Source organism: Sinohyriopsis cumingii, chromosome 4 (assembly GCF_028554795.1).
Source record: "Sinohyriopsis cumingii isolate HCF-2022 chromosome 4, ASM2855479v2, whole genome shotgun sequence".
NCBI lineage: Eukaryota > Metazoa > Mollusca > Bivalvia > Unionida > Unionidae > Sinohyriopsis > Sinohyriopsis cumingii.
The window spans coordinates 3292458-3313147 of NC_142964.1; the positions used below are offsets into that span (position 1 = coordinate 3292458).

The 20690-nt window shown below is 33.7% G+C and overlaps 1 protein-coding gene across 3 annotated transcripts in view; it reads left to right on the plus strand.

Moving 5' to 3' along the window:
- LOC149800541 (uncharacterized) overlaps positions 1 to 20690 on the plus strand; it is a 72659-nt gene that overhangs the window by 24137 nt on the left and 27832 nt on the right. For all 3 annotated transcript variants that reach the window (XM_089954472.1, XM_089954473.1, XM_089954474.1), the window contains exons 10-13: positions 1002 to 1088; positions 7072 to 7161; positions 13703 to 13822; positions 14432 to 14636. In XM_089954472.1, coding sequence (XP_089810598.1) covers positions 1002 to 1088; positions 7072 to 7161; positions 13703 to 13822; positions 14432 to 14636 — 502 coding nt within the window. The remainder of the gene's footprint in view (positions 1 to 1001; positions 1089 to 7071; positions 7162 to 13702; positions 13823 to 14431; positions 14637 to 20690) is intronic.

Genomic DNA, 20690 nt, shown 5'->3' on the forward strand with positions numbered 1-20690 from the left:
TTTTATCCCTCTTTTCACTAAATACAAGTCTGGAGAGTTGGCAGCTCTGCACAATTATATCTGCTGACAGGAACAAATAATAATAGAATAGGAGTGTTACATTCAGGAATTGAATCCTCAATATCAATGTAAGGGGTGATATACCAAGAAATTACAGTCATGTAACCAACTCACTCAACTTGTGTACATGTATTAACTGTCAATAGAAGCTATGATACTAATCTCAAGGAAGTCACGGTACTAATGTGTATGACATAGATAAGTGATGGACAGGTAGTGTTCTTTGTGTGAAGAATATATCTTCATACCATTAATTGAAAATCCATTTAGTCAGCCTTAACTAATTATATATCTATATATTTACATAACAATATCACATAATGTTTGGGTTGCCATGGCAATTTTTTTATGACTATTATGCTAATAGTAATAAACATCATGTTTTATTTTGAAATTGGAGATAAAACCCAAAAAATTTACAGCAAAGGAATTGATTTGCTCTAGATAATTATATTCCTTTTCCATTTTGTTAGCAAATATATTTAAAGTTAAATAGCCTTTAAAATACTTAGACTAAATGTCAAGCATTTATTTTCCTTATGAAAGGAGATGTGTTGTATTGATATGGCTTACAATGAGGAAGTGCTATTCTTCCTGTTTCAGATGACTAATGAAGTCTTAATATGATTAAGTCATTGATATTAGATATAATACTATCTACCTTAAAGATCACCAGTAATAAGCAATCACAAATCTTAAACAGCCATTTTTCAAGAACTTGATCTTTGTTAAGCAGACGCTTGTTCTCACTTCACAGAGGTGGCTACTTATGACAAACTTAACTATACATAATATATATGTATCTTTTCTTTGCTTTAGACATATTTGTGTGTCAAAGGAAAGTCTATGTAAATATAATTAAAATCTACAAAATACAAATTAAAGTTTTATACAGATTCTGTATAAAAATTTAGCCAAAAATATTTTTACGTGATTTATAGGTCCGTGATCAAGTACTGAAAGCAGTAAGGGATATTGCAACCATTGTTGATAGCATCACATGTATTCCAGTTGGCTCCTGTGATTTTGTAAGTATTGTAACTGTCTTTACCAGTTGTAATGATGCGCCCAAAAGCACTGTATATACTTGCTTATACGTACTGTTTTTATCCTTTGTAGTGACATGCCCAAAAGCATTGTATATACTTGCTTATAAGTACTGTTTTTACCCTTTGTAGTGACATGCCCAAAAGCACTGTATATACTTGCTTATAAGTACTGTTTTTATCCTTTGTAGTGACATGCCCAAAAGCACTGTATATACTTGCTAAGAAGACCCTGATATGCCATCCCTACAGATGTAAAATTCTGTCAGGTACCTGTTGATCTTAAAGATCGGTAAATTATGTATCCAAGGGTATCCAGTCAAAGGGATATTTTATTAAGTGTGTACAAACCTGAACTGCCTTCTTTTAGGTTGATGCTGGCATGAGTGGCATGCAAATGTGTATTGTTTTGGTGATAGTTTGCAAGTCCAATCTGTCTGAAGATGTGACTTATCATTAGTGAGTTAGAGTTGTATTTTTTAAAAATAAGTAAGCCCAACTAGATGGATGGATGGATGGATGGAATGGAATGGATGGATAGATGTTGTTGTTGTTATAGGGTTTAACGCCATTTTTCAGCACAAGATAGGCTATACATGGCCGCCAGTATTAATGGTGGAGGAAGAACCCGGGAAAACCCTGGAAAGAACCACCGACCCACGATAAGCTACCGGCAAGCTTTCTCACATATCCATATTGGTCGAACCTGAGACTCGAACCTATGCAGACAGAGGTGAGATGGCAGTGATCCGTGACGGAGAGCACTTTAGACCACTCGGCCACTCAGGGTCCATGACAGACAGACAGACAGACAGACAGATAGATAGGTAGATAGGAAAGAAGATAATAAAATTAACAACAAAACTTCGTAAAATATACTTGTATTATTGAGTGGATTATGTTACAGATAAATTGGCAAGTTACAATTTGTTCTAATTAAATCTAATAAAATTCACAATGCCTTACATTTTAAATCTATAGCAGTATAAAACCCCATAATATGTTAATTCCATGCATCTTACAAATAAACAGTGAAACATATGTCCACATTTTTAAAAATTTAAAGTATTCATAAATGCCGCTACCTAATGTCATCTGGTACAAAGTTCAAGAATTTAGTCTCATTGTCTGATAAGGTTCTGAAATCCCCCATCATCATCTAGTAAATCGTCATGAACTAATCATCTTAAATTTCATCTGACTTCCTTTCCTTGGCTTTGCTATCATATGCAGATGCTTATGTAGAGACTGAGCTTGGGCTCTATAAGAAATAATTTTATTTTGCGAAATCTATTAAGGTTGCAATGGAATACATGTCATTTGTGTTACAAGATCAAATAACCACCCACTGTTACTTGCCTCTGAACCAGTATCACTCGTGGCTTAGTCAAAGGGTTGTCACATGGGAAATTTACAAGCTTAGGCTAACAATGTACTCTTCAGCCAGCCCTACCTGACAAATACTCAGGATTTAAAATGCTTCAGTTTCACATCAAAAATCTATTATGCATTAATGGTCTAGTAACCCATCATCTACAAAATAACAGTGGGAAGATAACTATCAGTTTCCCTTTTCATATATTCTTTGTCAGAGCATTGCTGTTGTTAACTTGTAATTCATAAAATAACATGATGGACAAATTAGATATTCAACAGATGCTTTATTTTATAATAATTAATATAAATCTGTTACAATTACATAATGAATAAAAGCAGCAGCATCATCTGAATGGTTAAAACGTATATAAAATGTGTCCATTGATCATGTACTTGTAATCCATCAAGTAACGACTTCAAATATTACATTAGGAGTTTACAAATATTCTCGTGTGAAACATTTCTTAATATTTTTTAAGATGTAAGTGACCATTTGCAATTAGCACAAAACAACAAAAGATGCATCATTATTTCATTTTACATTAAATTGGTATAAACTTTATTAGGGTAGAAGGATGGACAAACACAACTTTATTAGGGTAGAAGGATGGACAAACACAACTTTATTAGGGTAGAAGGATGGACAAACACAACTTTATTAGGGTAGAAAGATGGACAAACACAACTTTATTAGGGTAGAAGGATGGACAAACACAACTTTATTAGGGTAGAAAGATGGACAAACACAACTTTATTAGGGTAGAAAGATGGACAAACACAACTTTATTAGGGTAGAAAGATGGACAAACACAACTTTATTAGGGTAGAAAGATGGACAAACACAACTTTATTTCTTTATTTAAAATTCATAAAATATTTGGGAACCAGTAGTTGACAGTTTTGGTGTTTGCAGTAGCTACACCACATCTGTTGATAATATTTTGTATTCAGCTTCTTCATTGTCCCTTAATTTGCCAACTTTCTTGAAAAATGGTAATTCTGATATAATCTAAAAACAAAAATATTTATGTACAAAGTATTAATTATTTAGTATTTTGGGTCTGTAATGTATTAGCGTGTTATGTACTTTGAAATATTGATATAGTCATAGATTCATATTTTGTTGCATTATTTTTATTCGCAATATATAATATGATTCTTTATGCACCTCTTGGCTTTTATGTATGCTCAGTGGGATGCCAACTCACTTAGGTTGACTTCTGCACTGAGCGTGCACTTGATGTTGTTTGTGTGTGTGTGTGTATATATATATATATATATATATATATATATATATATATATATATATATATATATATATATATATATATATATATATATACACATATATATATACATACACACACACATTAAGAATAACATGGCTTTTAAAGCGATTTGATTAACCAATACTATTGGTATATCAAATTGTGATCTGCCCATGGCACAGTAATACACATATAAACATTCTTGCAAATGTGTGATGTTGATTCTAGGCCTATAAATCAATGATGAATTTCCACTCATTAAATATTTGCTGTGTATGAAAATAACAACAAAAGTATTAATAATCCCCATTTTCTAAATGGCTTTAACATGGTACACAATTTTATTGCAATCCTTTCTGCTTTCTGTTCCCCTTCCCCTCTCATGCATAATTCACAAAATACACAGAAATCTGGAGTGAGACAGAAAAAGAATATGGGTTGGATGAAAACATAGAAACTGAACTTACAATAAGTAACCTACAAGAATATGGTTCGTCGTAGTGGTATGTGTACACTTTCCATGGGATTTATCTACTGTGTTTATATAATCAATGATTGCAATAGTCTGACTGTATGTTTTTGGTTATGAGGCACACATACTGTAAAATTTAATGTTTTGTTGTTGTTTCTGAAACCTATTATACAACAATGGTCTAAGAATTGGTTGTTTTTAATTAAATATGAAAATGTTCAAAGGCCGCCTCTTTCTCTCTCTGGGCCATCGTAGCAAGATGCAGGTGAAAATCCATGAAAAGATCAGCATAGTGGAATTTTGCTTGTGTCATATGACGATATCTCTGGACCTATGATTGATGGTAAAAGTTAAGTCAAACTGACCAAAGGAAAAGAGAGAGAGAGAAAGTGAGAGAGTAGAGAGAGAGAGAGATAGAGAAAGGAAAAACACTTTTATGGTCAGTAGTAATGTTACTAAAAGCAGAATAATGACATAATATGATATTTTTATGAATTTTTGGTTTGTCATTTCAATTCATATTTATTCCACACTAATTTCCATGTTAAAAAAATTAACCATGTGTTTGTAGTGCTCTTCTTTCTTCATTAAAACCATCTTTCATGTTTAAATGATAAGTGTGTTTTATATTGATTTAATCATTGTGAATAAAAATAGAAATTCTAAAACAAAAACAATCAACTTATCAATCTGCAAAGGTGATTGTGAATAGCCTCAAAAGGTGCAGTACTACATTTTGTAGAGGACGCACTCGGCAAGAATGTGAGTTCATTCACTCGGTCAATACACCGTTGCCTGTAGTCAATCATAACTTTGTTCAAAGGGCAAGTATGTGTATTTGTATGTGAAATAAATTATATATATATATTCATTCATTGGTTTTGGCATCTTGTACATACAAATTGTTGATATGATTAATAATTTTTAAATGACAGCTTTTAATTATCTATTATAGACAACATAATTATTTGAAATGATGGCTTTTGATTGTCTAGTATGGGCAACATAATTATTTGAAATGATGGCTTTTGATTGTCTATTATAGGCAACATAATTATTTGAAATGATGGCTTTTGATTGTCTAGTATAGGCAAAATAATTATTTGAAATGATGGCTTTTGATTGTCTATTATAGGCAACATAATTATTTGAAATGATGGCTTTTGATTATCTATTATAGGCAACATAATTATTTGAAAGGATGGCTTTTGATTGTCATTTATAGGCAACATACTTCATCATGACTTTTGTTTCTTCCACTGGATGCTTTATTACATTACATTAGCTTTATCTACCTGTTGTGTACAATTGATCTTAGGTTGTCCAAAAACTTAGGTTATTAATAAAATTACCAGCAATGACTCTATAACAACTTTGAGGGATTGTTCACTGAAAAAAACTTAAGTTTTTTTTCTCCAAAAATCAAGGTTGTCCAGAGATTTATGGTAAAGATGATTGTACAGTTACCATGTCATGGCACCTTTGTGAATTCCATGTAATAGAATGTTACTAATTTTGATTCCAAAAGATACTAATATACATATAATGACTTGCCTTAGAGTACACATTAATACATTATGAACTCAAGAAATTTGCATAGCTAAGGTTAATAAATTCTCTTACTTTATTGCCTTTAATTACCCTCCACACAAATCAATGTTAAGATAACTTCTTTCTTTACTTATCCTCCCAACAAATGTTAAGAGACCTTCTTTAATTACCCTTAGCACAGATCGATGTTATTTTTTTTAAATTACGCTCCCAATAGATTAATATTAAGTGATCTTCCACTAATTATCATTCAGACAGATTACTGTTAAACGTTTCTTTAATTACCCTTCCAACAGATTAATGTTAAGTGATCTTCCATTAATTATCATTCAAACAGATTACTGTTAAAAGTGTCTTTAATTACCCTTCCAACAGATTGATGTTAAGTGATCTTCCTCTAATTATTGTTTAGACAGATTACTGTTAAACATTTCTTTAATTACCCTTCCAACAGATCATTCACTTCATTTAATTATGCTCATAATGGATCAGTGTTAAGAAAGTTTCTTGAATCATAAATATCAATGTGAAGGAAGCTTCTTTCCGTAATTTGCTGGGACTCGATTATGATAAATTAAATAAGTCAAACGTTAATCCCTCATAACCTTAGCACTGCTTGAATGACTCACTTAGTCACATATTATGTGTCTTCATGACTACAGCCCTGAATATCATAAACAACTGACAACCTTAACCAAAAATGTATATTCTCAAGACTCTAAATTTGTAATCTCTAAGTTCTCTTGAACTGTTGTGCACTTGTTCACTTCACAAAGTATGTGGACTTTTTGTAAATGATATTCCTGTTTGCATCATGCTTCTCTCCTGTGTTGTTCAAGTTAGAATTTTTCTACTATTTTATGGTATACAATACTTTACAATAATAATATTTAAAAAAAAGATGATAGACCCTGGTCATTGAACCTGCCCCCATTTCGGAAGAAAAATGCAGGGATTTTGATCCATGCAGTCATTAGCATGCATGGATGTATGTCAGCCTGTGCAAAGAGTTGCATTGTTCTACAAGAAGATTTCACTGTACTCGTAATTTCATTTCCTGACTATAAACATATTTTAAACTAAGTAAACTTTTAGTTTTTATACCCCTTTGGTTTGACTTCAGTTGTGTTCATTAGTTTAACATATATTGTCATGTTGGAACTTTAACATTTAATATTTGACACACTTTGCATCTAGGTCATTTCATCTCATTTTATTCATAATCTTAAACAGTGTACTTAAATAACACATACAACTTTATTAGGATACGTTTGATGTTGTTTTTGCTATTTTTCAGGCACTGCTGAATGCCATAGCAGATGCAGGTCATGGTAAAGTTGCATCTATTGAAGAAATGGGGCGGCTGAGTAGGTTCTTCCGTAAACAGGTACATTTGTTGAGAGAGAGAGAGATAGCTATAGTTCATAAATCGTTACTTGACAAGAACTCACAGCTTACACCAGTTGTCACATAGGATGTTTTGCTGCATATATGTTTCTAATTAGGCTAGACAAAAAAGTGGTGTTTTGGAGGCACAGTGTGACATTAGTTGTACAAAAATTTGTAATATTTATTTTGGGGGAGGGCATTATTGGTGCACAAAGATTTTCAGTATGAACACTTATATGTTCATTGTCATGATGATGTGGGTTGTTGGGGAAGACTATTAAGGTCCATGATATTATTTTAACTGAGGTTTGTGATAACAGGAAGTCCATTGCTGCACAGGTATTTTTATTTAACAGACATTGAAAGCTTATGGTCCCAGACTATTTTTAAGTTATTACAGTATGATGATCACAGTATGACTCATATTAGACTGCTTTTAAGTTGATTATCAGATTATCACAGTGTGACTCATATTAGACTGTTTTTAAGTTGATTATTACAGTATGATGCAAGTTAGACTGCTTTTAAGTTGATTATCACAGTATGACCCATTTGACTGCTTTTAAGTTGGTTATCAAAGCATGACTTATATTAGACTGTTTTTAAGTTGGTTATCACATCATGACTCATATTAGACTGTTAAGTTGATTATCACACTATGACTTATATTAGATAGCCATCATGACTCATATTAGACAGTTTTTAAGTTGACTCATATTAGACTGTTTTTAAGTTGACTTATATTAGACTGTTTTTAAGTATGACTTAGACATCTTTTAAGTTAATTATCACAGTATGACTAATTTGACTGCTTTTAAGTTGGTTATCACAGTATGATGTGTATTAGGCTGTTTTTAACTTGATTATTGCAGTGTGACTCATATTAGGCTGCTTTTAAGTTGATTATTGCAGTGTGACTCATATTAGACTGCTTTTAAGTTGATTATCACATCATGACTCATTGACTGCTTTAAGCTGGTTATCACAGTATGATGCATGCTCGACAACTTTTAAGTTGATTATCACAGCATGTCTCATATTAGATTATCTGTAAGTTGATTATCACAGTATGATGCAAGTTAGACTGCTTTTAAGTTTATAATCACAGTATGACACATTTGACTGCTTTTAAGTTGGTTATCACAGTATGTTTCATATTAGACGGTTTTTAATTTGATTATCACAGCATGACCTCATATTAGACTGTTTTTAATTTGATTATCACAGCATGACCTCATATTAGACTGTTTTTAATTTGATTATCACAGCATGACCTCATATTAGACTGTTTTTAATTTGATTATCACAGCATGACCTCATATTAGACTGTTTAATTTGATTATCACAGCATGACCTCATATTAGAGTGTTTTTAATTTTATTATCACAGCATGACCTCATATTAGACTGTTTTTAATTTGATTATCACAGCATGACCTCATATTAGACTGTTTTTAATTTGATTATCACAGCATGACCTCATATTAGACTGTTTAATTTGATTGTCACAGCATGACCTCATATTAGAATGTTTTTAATTTGATTATCACAGCATGACCTCATATTAGACTGTTTTTAATTTGATTATCACAGCATGACCTCATATTAGACTGTTTAATTTGATTATCACAGCATGACCTCATATTAGAATGTTTTTAATTTGATTATCACAGCATGACCTCATATTAGACTGTTTTTAATTTGATTATCACAGCATGACCTCATATTAGACTGTTTAATTTGATTATCACAGCATGACCTCATATTAGAATGTTTTTAATTTGATTATCACAGCATGACCTCATATTAGACTGTTTTTAATTTGATTATCACAGCATGACCTCATATTAGACTGTTTAATTTGATTATCACAGCATGACCTCATATTAGAATGTTTTTAATTTGATTATCACAGCATGACCTCATATTAGACTGTTTTTAATTTGATTATCACAGCATGACCTCATATTAGACTGTTTAATTTGATTATCACAGCATGACCTCATATTAGAATGTTTTTAATTTGATTATCACAGCATGACCTCATATTAGACTGTTTAATTTGATTATCACAGCATGACCTCATATTAGAATGTTTTTAATTTGATTATCACAGCATGACCTCATATTAGACTGTTTTTAATTTGATTATCACAGCATGACCTCATATTAGACTGTTTTTAATTTGATTATCACAGCATGACCTCATATTAGACTGTTTTTAATTTGATTATCACAGCATGACCTCATATTAGACTGTTTAATTTGATTATCACAGCATGACCTCATATTAGACTGTTTTTAATTTGATTATCACAGCATGACCTCATATTAGACTGTTTTTAATTTGATTATCACAGCATGACCTCATATTATACTGTTTAATTTGATTATCACAGCATGACCTCATATTAGACTGTTTTTAAGTTGATTATTACAGTATGACTGATATTATACTGTTGTAAGTTGATTATTACAGTATGACTCATATTATACTGTTTTTAAGTTGATTATCACAGCATAACTCATATTATACTGTTTTTAAGTTATTACAGTATGACTCATATTAGTCTGTTTTTAAGTTTATTATTTCAGTATGACTCATATTTGACTGTTTTTTGTGGCACAATATGAAAGTTTATGAGCCCATATGCAGGGATGATGCTGGCTATAAAAAAGTTGTTGCCCCAAAAATTGCCAACCTCAATATTTTGTCACCAATTTTAAAAAAATGTCAGCATTTTCATAATACAGTGCTATCTGTTTATCTCAACATCCTTGGGACCAAGGTAATATTGTCGCCGTAAGTGGATATTTAGATAATGGAGGGGGCTGAAAATAAATTGAAATTTCATATACAAGTGAAATTTTTAAGACATGACCTGTCATCAGTGACTAGGATTTACGCAGAGAGGAAGAAAATGGAAATTTTGATTAAATTAAGACAAGTAGTCTGAAATAGACTGATATATTGACAACTTACATTTGTGTAGTACACTCCACCGTGTGGTAAATATACATCCATATGCAAATGAAAAATCCATGAATTCAAGTATTTGATCATATGTTAGAAAATTAATTTATCAGTTAAATCCCATTAGAAAATAGAACTAAAACATATATAAAAAATGGTAATCCTCATTTGATCTATATCCCATTGTCAACAAACACATGTCCCGAAACAATTCACTCTGATATTTATTATCCTAGTAGTACATGGCTGTATAGTTGTTTATATGCTACATGTACATGTACTTTAATTTGTCTAGATTTTGGTCAGCTGGAGACAACTACCGTGATGCTGAGGCTACCAAAGACATGAGGCTATTCATAGGGAAATGAAAAGATGTGAACAGATTAAAAAGTTTCACATTCTTGCAAGATGTCCCACATTTATTTAATTTACCTTCTTTTAACTTGAATGCCAGATATCTATTGTTTCGAAATAATGGAACTTTAATTTGAGTTTTAAACTGCCATTGGTAGTGATTGTAAGCATGAACTTTTTGGTTGCAAGCAGGAAACTTTCATAGCACAATAAATATGTTCTAATCACTATGAAAACTTAAACATTGCTGTTATTTAAGTTTATTGATGACTTTCTTTGATCAAAGGTCTTCGGCTTGCTTTGATGAAAGTTCATGTGTTATTGAAGGCACAACAAGAGGTGATCTTTGAAGGACCAAACAGATGCCTGTTGTTATTGCCTTGGCAACATCAAATAATTGAAAACATTGATGGAAGCAGAATTTATTTTTTTATTTGCTTAGTATATATACAGAACGATCGATGCCTCATACGTAATCAGTTTTCTTTTAAGTTTTAGAAGAACTATTTTTTCAGTTACATGTTCAAAAAAGGAAAAAAATTGCCATCCTCTGGTAGATTGTAGCCGTTTCCATTCCCGCCTTCAGAGGTGGTTGATTGTGGCTAGCCAGGTAGCATGACTATTTGGGTTATATTACAGCACAGAATACTAAGGCAAGACATCCGGAAAAGCGGATTATGATATAACAATGCCTTGTTAGGTGGTTTTTCGATATGAACAAGTGATTTGTTTATGTAACAATAGATTCCAGTGCAATTTTATATTCATGTTTGTGGCTTCCTGTCATGGTGCCTTTGAGTTTCTCAACTCCAAACTCAAGACTGTATATACATTTTTTAACAGCCAGAAATGTTGTCGTTTAAAAGATTGCCAGGTGGTATATTTTGTCACCAATAAGGAAAATAATTGCAATTTGTACCATTGGCAAAGCCCAGCACAATCCCTGCATATGGGATATTTTGGGGCATTTGTTGTAGTTAGATTTTTCAGTTGACAAAATTGAAATTAGACATTTTTTACAAATAAGACCACATGTTTCTACTCAGGTTAGTTGATAGAAAACATGATTGCAAGTTCACTCTTATTTGTAGGGATACCAATTTTATTTGTAGCATGTGAGATACAAGTTTAATTTTGTAGATATCAATTTTATTTGCAGGATGTGGGATACAAATTTTACTCGTAGGATGTGGGATACCAATTTTATTTGTAGGATTCCAATTTTATATGATGGATGATGGATACAAATTTTATTTGTGGGCTGTGTAATATCAGTTTTATTTGTAGTATCCCAATTTAATTGGATGGATATGGGATACCAGTTTTGTTGGTAGGATGTGGGATGCCAGTTTTATTTGTGGGATACCAGGTTTGTTTGTATGATGTGGAAAACCAATTTTATTTGTATGATGTGGGACACCAATTTTGTTTGTGGGATGCAAATTTTGTTGTAGGATGTGGAATACCAATTTTATTTGTAGGATACCGTTATATTTGTATGATGTGGGACACCAGTTTTGTTTGTAGGATGTGGGATACCAGTTTGATCTGTAGGATACCAATTTTGTTTGTAGGATGTGGGATACCAGTTTGATCTGTAGGATACCAATTTTGTTTGTAGGATGTGAGATACCAATTTCATTTATGTGGGATTCCAATTTTATTCACAGGATACCAATTTTGTTTGTAGGATACAATTTTTTTTATATGGGATATGAATTTATTTGTATGATACCAATTTTATTTATGTGATGTAGGTTACCAACTTTATTTGTAAGATATTTATTTTTTGTAGGATATAAATTTATTTATAGGATACCAGTTTTATTTATGGGATGTGAGATAGAAATTGTATTTATGGGATGCCAGTTTCCATAGGATGTGCATGACTCAGTTTCTGATGTGATGGATTCTCAAACAAAAGGCTGTGTGTTAGAGTTATACATTCAGATCAGCTTTGGTCAATTCCTATAGTGTTTTGTTGGGCAGAGTTTTACTACTAGATCACCCTGGGTCAATTACTATAGTGTTTTGTTGGGCAGAATTTTACCATTAGATCACCCTGGGTCCATTCCTATAGTGTTTTGTTGGGCAGAGTTTTACCATTAGATCACCCTGGGTCAATTCCTATAGTGTTTTGTTGGGCAGAGTGTTACCATTAGATCACCCTGGGTTAATTCCTATAGTGTTTTGTTGGGCAGAGTGTTACCATTAGATCACCCTGGGTCAATTGCTATAGTGTTTTGTTGGGCAGAGTGTTACCATTAGATCACCCTGGGTCAATTACTAAAGTGTTTTGTTGGGCAGAGTTTTACCATTAGATCACCCTGGGTCAATTCCTATAGTGTTTTGTTGGGCAGAGTGTTACCATTAGATCACCCTGGGTCAATTGCTATAGTGTTTTGTTGGGCAGAGTTTTACCATTAGATCACCCTGGGTCAATTACTAAAGTGTTTTGTTGGGCAGAGTTTTACCATTAGATCACCCTGGGTCAATTACTAAGGTGTTTTGTTGGGCAGAGTTTTACCATTAGATCACCCTGGGTCCATTCCTATCGTGTTTTGTTGGGCAGAGTTTTACCCATTAGATCACCCTGGGTCAATTACTAAAGTGTTTTGTTGGGCAGAGTTTTACCATTAGATCACCCTGGGTCAATTACTAAGGTGTTTTGTTGGGCAGAGTTTTACCATTAGATCATGCTGGGTCAATTCCTATAGTGTTTTGTTGGGCAGAGTTTTACCATTAGATCACCCTGGGTCAATTCCTATAGTGTTTTGTTGGGCAGAGTTTTACCATTAGATCACCCTGGGTCAATTACTATAATGTTTTGTTGGGCAGAATTTTACCATTAGATCACCCTGGGTTAATTACTAAAGTGTTTTGTTGGGCAGAGTTTTTTCATTAGATCACCCTGGGTCAGCCACTATGGCGTTTCTTTGGTGCAGGTACTTTGATCCAATTGCCACTGCACTAAATAACCTAATTTTATTGCTGTGCCATAAAACATGAAATCCAAACAAATCAATTTTCATGGAGTTTGTTGTTGCTACAGACCATGGATGTAAGCATACAATGATGATTATCCATGTGACCCATCCTTTCTCAGTGATTTATCTGTAGATTTAAGAAATGATGAAAAATGTTCTTCAAAACCAAGATAAAGTAAACCCATGGAAATAAAGGAATCCATAATGTGATCTGTTTGTTTTCAGTACGTTGCTAATGATGTGATCAAGAAGAGTGACAGAAGCATTGCCACCTTAAGTCAGGATCAACTGAAGAGACAGATACTTGAACTTGGGGGTGTTGCTGATTTTGATGAAACTGACACAGTGAGCTCCAATTTATTGTATTTATTGTTGTGAAATGCATCATGTCTTTCTTCAGGTCCCTAAAATTCTTGAAATGGTATCTGAAATTCTTACAAGAAAACGAATAAAAGTATAAAGATACTGTAGTAATATACAACACTTCAGTGATACACAGCATTGTAGTGATGACAGAACTGAAATTATATACAAGTTTTCTGGTGCAGGTAGACAGAAATGTGATGTGAAGCTAATATTGGTACAGTTGTGAATACTTGTGAATAGATACATTCCCAGTTTGATTTCTTTGTATAAAAAGTAGGTAAATAAGTAATAAGATTAATTAAATTGACATATGCTTTCATCTTTGAATTCCAATCTCACTCCATCTGCATAAAATATAGGTCATAAATGTGACAGGTGTTACCTCAGAATGCTGCAAAAAGTATCTTAAGTAAATTGTGAAGAAAAACATCATTACATGCTTGTTTTGTCTAGTTAGATGTAATACAAATTTGCTGTAGTTATAATGCTTTTATGGTATTGTGGTATAAAAACATGGATCAGTCAAGAAAAATAGAAGATTGAGTTTCATTACATCATTGAAAAAACAAATTAACTTTATTTTGACAGGCGGATATAATTAGCATCCTTAAATCCAACTTCCACAAAAGGCTTCTAGACTCTGGACCAGTAATGAACACTCCACCACCTACATTTCAAACAACAGCTCCTGAGGCAATCAAAGTCGGCAGCCGTGTTCGACGTACCAGTGAGTGGAATGCAGACACTGAAGATCTCTCAGATGTAGGCACAGTGGTGGTGGTGAAGAAAACAGGTAGGTGTTGCTTTACACAATTGTGTTTGATCTTGACATGTACCTTAGCATAATATAAATATAAAATATATTCATTCATGATTGATAGTCCATAATATAAAATATATTCATAAATGCATAATAGTCCATAAAATAAAAAATGTACATACATAAATGATAGTCCATAATATAAAATATATTCATACATGATTGTTAGTCTGTAATGTAAAATGTATTCATACATGATTGTTATTCTGTAATATAAAATATATTAATACACGATTGGTATGTAATATGAAATATATTCATACACGATTGTTAGTCTGTAATCATACACATTTAGTAGTCTGTAATATGAAATATATTCATACATGATTGGTAGTCTGTAATATAAAATATATTCATACGCGATTGCTTGCCTGTAAAATAAATTCATATTGATTGGTAGTCTGTAATATAAAATTAAAACATGATTGATAATTCAAAATATAAATTATATTTATACATGGTTGATTGTCCATATTATAAAATATATTCATTCTTGATTAGTAGTCTGCAATATGAAATATATTCATACATGATTGGTAGTCTGTAATATAAAATATATTAATACATGGTTAACACATTAACCCCTAGAGGTTTTTGTCATTTTTGCCTGAAATTTGAGTAGGAAACACATTTTGAAAGCTATTTATGAATAGATCAGAAAACACCAAATCCCAGTTGATCTTTCAATAACCTACTGCCTAGTTGTGTTAGAAACATCGTTTATCATTGGCTATTTGGCTCGCGCATGAGGGCTGTTCCAGTAAAACATATATCCCGCCCCCCAGGAGACGGCACTTCAAAAAAACTTATGTAGGAGGTTGTGTTTCAAACTATTTTGATTCTGACAGTGGAAGGTTGGTTAGGAAAATCACTTCTGTTGTGGGTTGTGTTAAGAAAATGAGAAATCGCTGGTGGGGTTGTCAGAAACAAAAACCAAATATATATTTAAAATCGCATCTAACCCCCTCCTTATGGTCTAACGTGAATAAAACATTGGGTCAGAAAATGATGGCAGTACATGCGAGTGCACGTAATTTGTACGAATTTGCTTACTTTTAAAGCAGTGATACACGTTCAGCAAATTATGTCAACGTCGTGGATATAAAAAAATGTGCTTTGCGCAGTATGCAATTTTTATTAAACTTTAAACTTTATAAGTGCATTTCGCCACGTAATTTGCGCTGCCACAGCTGTCTCCATAGCTGCCAACCCTCACGAATTAGGTGTGAATTTCATGACTTTTTCAGCGATTCACGGATTCACGCCGTAAACCAAAAATTCATGAATTTTCCAATCCTCAATTATTTTAAATCTTTAATAACATAACCGATTTCCCGTTAAGCACTAGTCGTGATATTCGCAGTTGCCGAAATGGTCCTGTACTGCTGGTCACGATATTAGTAGATCTACAGCCGATTAGCACAGCTGGCCCGGTAGCAAGCATTTTGGCCTATTTTAATCTATATGTATAAAGTAGTTTTACAAATGCTTTTGAGAGAAACTGGGGCCTAACCAGAAATTTGCTCCGCACATGCATCAAAACACTGATTTGAGTTACCGTTCAGCATCGCATGTAAGATCTTGAAAATGTCTTCACCACCAAGGAATAAGAAATGTATTACTCAAAAAGTGAAGTTTAATTTGGAATATATCAAAAATTGGCCGTGCATTCTGACATTAAACATTGATATTCATTCATGCTTTTTGCACTCAGTGTGCCATCACAGAGACGATGTGAGGAAGAATGTCGGTTGCAAAAAACACGTAGAAGTTGGGAAAATTAAGAATTCGCAAATTTCAGCTCTGGAATATTTTAAACCATTGGTGGAAGACCTGCAGGCTACCAACATTGAAGCATTATTTGTGAGTTTTCTTGTCGAACACAATCTACCTTTATCAGCTGGAGACCATGCTAAACATTTGTTCTGACAAATGTTCCCGGACTCGAAAATCACTTCCAAATTTTCCTGTGGAAGAATCAAAAATGCTGCAGCTCCTGTGCATTCCTCACAGCAACAGTGACAGCGAAAGAGTATTTTCTTTAGTGAGGAAAAATAAGACAGACTTTAGGGCCTCCTTAGCTGCAGAAAATTTGTCAGCAATTTTAGTCCCCAAGATCAACCAGCAGGCAAGAAGTCGGAACTGTTTAGAAAACAAATTTATGATCAAGCAGTTGAGGAAGTTCAAGTCTGCCACAGTATCATGTCTTGATAAATAAATATTTCTGCATATATGTAGTGTTTTATTTTTATTTTGTGAACTTGATATAGTGTAGTATTGATGGTCGGAGTGGATGGAGTGGTCAGAGTGGATGCAGTTATTGCCATAGTATTTTTCATGAATTCATGTCCAAATTCACAACTTTTTATCCCTATTTTCACTAGTTGTGAGCCTGGAAGGTTGGCAGCTATGTGTCTCACAGCACTTGATGCGACATCCAGATCTCTGGATACTTTGGCTTGACATGAATGGCTGTTAAACTAAATTTGATTGATTCATTGGGCCCTGGAACAAGCTTTTTATGGTAGTTTGAGCCTTACTTTCATCATGGAAGTTTTACAAATGCGTGTTTCGAATAAGGGTCACACAGGAAACCAAAATGGCTGAATCACAACATGGTTTGTCCTCAGACAACGTTTTCAGTCGGCAAATACTGGCTGGTGATAGCAATGATGACAATGAATTTCATGTATATCAGTCTGTTGGACATTGGGAAAATGTCACTGGAAATACCAGTGTATGATTTTGAGCCCAAAATTGATGTTGAGTGCGAGTCCGATGTACGTGTTGGATGGACAATATGCTGGTTATATTTATTCAAGATACACATGTTTGAACAAGCAGACTATGGGAATGTTGGACTTAAAACCCTAATACATCATTATGGAAGAGAAAAATCTGGCATAAGAGGCAGCAAAGCACTGATTCAAGGAAGTGTTGTTGTTGTTGTTGTTGTGGGGTTTAACGCCATTTTTCAGCACGATAGGCTATACATGGCGGCCAGTATTAATGGTGGAGGAAGAACCCGGAAAACCCCGGAATGAACCACCGACCCACGAGAAGCTACTGGCAAGCTTTCTCACATGCCCACGTTGGCTGAATCTTTGACTCGAACCGCCGCAGACAGAGGTGAGATGGCAGTGATCCGTAACGAAGAGCGCTTTAGACCACTCGGCCACTCGGGGCCCCTTCAAGGAAGTGAATCTTTGGCAGAGTTCATGTTAGTGAAAACTGACAGAGGTCACGGAAACGCTTATAATCACGCGTATTTTTGGACGCCAATGTTGTTTATTTAGGTGGGCGGTAAAATTCAAAGACTTGCCAGTCCTTCTTCAGTCACCTGCATAGTGGGAAAATGTGTTGATCAGTTAGCTGTGCTGATATTTACAATGACAGAATTTAGTGTCACCATTATAAGAGTACATCAGAAGAATATGCTGCAATAGCTAAGCGGCAAGATCAAAGGCTTTGACTGGCAGCTGGGTGGGAAAATCTGCTGGTATTTACAGTGCTTGAAGTCAGAAGCAGAAAGACCCAGAGATGTACATGTGGTCATTTATAACAGTACATTAAATAAACAACTTTTGCTTTCATTATTTTGTTCATTTCCGAGTGTAACGGAATAAGCAGTGCACGTGACCTCGGAATCATGACATGTTGAGACTTGGACTTGAATGAGTATCTTGGGGTTCGACAGCAAACTGATGAAGATTGTAATGAGATTCAGGAGAGTGCTAAAGTTGCTAGAACTGATAGTTTGGATGGGACAGTAGCCAAGTGTAAGAAGTGTGATGCCTAGCTTAGTGCTTTGAATAAGACCTTCCTTGGATTGAAAAAATTCAGACTCACTCTGATGGACAAACAAGAGCTATGTCAGTGTTATACTGAATGTAGAAATTAAACTCTGGCAACCAGTAGTTCTTATAATTTGCATAGTTTTCTGGGAGGGGAATGCAACTTTTGCTGGTGGGACTCATATTTTAACAAAATGGGAGCCATGGACTCTTAGTTTTAAAATCCTAATGAGACCTTTGGTTCAAAACTTTTCTTTTTGGAACAGAGATATCCAAGAGAGAATACCCATGGGGCCATACCTGTGAGATGTTGACAATTGCACAACCATAAAGAACAGTAACATGTTCAAGCTAGTTATGCATATGCGTTTCAGATAGCAGGCAATGAAAGGAGTTCACAGCACTGAATAATATTCATACACAGAGGAAGAGGATCATATTAAATTCAGAAACAATTAACAGATTAATGCTCATAGGGAACATCAGAGAATCCCCATACAACATAATTGTGTGTAGATCTCTAGTTGGCAGAACCACTATAGCAACAAAAGAATAAAGAGACAAACTTTTATATCATGCAGATGTATGACCAAATGAAGTACATGCTCTCTATGTGCAAAAATTAAATGAATCTGTTTTCTTTACCATCTCCTTTAGTCTTACTGGTAACAGTGCTTTTAATCAAATTGTAACTTCTATTTTCTTGCAATCTAAATATTTGTAATGATGTGTTATAATTGTCAAAAGGTTAAATGTGTTTAGTATTGTAAAATCTAAAACCATTAATTAGCAAGGGACTAAAGTAAAAAGTGGGCAGAAATTATTGCCACATTACAGTGTTGTTAGAAACAACAGAATAGTTGTACAAGATGTATTTTTACAAAGTTGTAGAATTAGTGCTCGTATTATCACCACATATTCTACTTAAATAATAATATCATTATTTCTGTATATTCCTATCAGTATTTTCCCATTGGTAGTAATTTTCTGATCTAATGTTGTTCATTTCTTGTGCAATTTTTACACATCAAGAATTCTCACCGTATCATTAAAAAACAATGTAATCTGCACCAAATTGAGTTGTTTTCGAAGAAATTAAATTTTTTGACCCAAAAATGACTGAATCAGGCACTATCTGACTTGTGTACAAAGTGCAACTTGTTAACATGTAAACAACTGTGTGATACTGTTCAAGTTACTTCTCCCTCTGAGGCCCCCCAAGTGTCTAATATGTCAATGTCTTCTTGTATGTATGTAAATCAGCCTCATATTGAACATTCTCAAATATCCACTACATGTGGTCATGGTACAACAGATGGATCTTGTATGTTATCTTCTTCATATGTTTATGTAAATAATCAAGGCAATGTAAAGAAATCTGTCAAGTCTAAAAACAGTACATTGCCTACTGCCTTGTCTGAAGATCAATCCTCTGATCAAAATTGTCATGTATTTGGCCTCCTCAAAAGAGGTCTGCAAGTAATCAACCTAAATATTCAACACATCATCCCTAAACTGAATGAGATAAAGTTAATATTACAGCAAACTAGATCAGTCAATATTCTAGGTCTATGTGAAACCTTTCTTTCCAACGATACTGATGATTTGGCTCTCCAAATACAGGGGTTCAACTTTGAAAGAAAAGATAGGGAATCCATGGGGGGTGGGGGTATTCTTCTCTATGTAGACAGTTCCATTAGTTATAACAGACATGTTGATCTAGAGACTATTGGGGTAGAGAGTATCTGGATCGAAGTAACCCTTGCCCAATCAAAGCCAATACTCTTATGTTCGGTTTACAGGCCACCTAGTTCCACAGCTGATTGGATTGATAGATTTGAGGTTCAAATTCAAAAAGCATTACTTAAGGTAGATTTAGAAATTATCATATTAGGTGATTTTAACATTGACTATATGAAAACTCCACCATTAACATGGATAAGTAGCTTTGAAACTTACAACTTTACTCAATTAATTAACACCCCAACTAGAGTAACGGATAAAAGTGCTACTTTCATTGATCATGTCTATACTAATAAACCTGAAAACGTAAGTGAAATTAAGGTACCAGTGTATGCACTGAGTGACCACTACCCAGTCTGTATAACTAGACGTGTTCTGAAATCATCTAAAAATGGCCAACACATTGAAATTCAATACAGGGACTTCAAACAGTTTGATGAGGAAATGTTCTTAAATGATTTAGTTTGCAAACCTTTCCAATCAGTCTGCA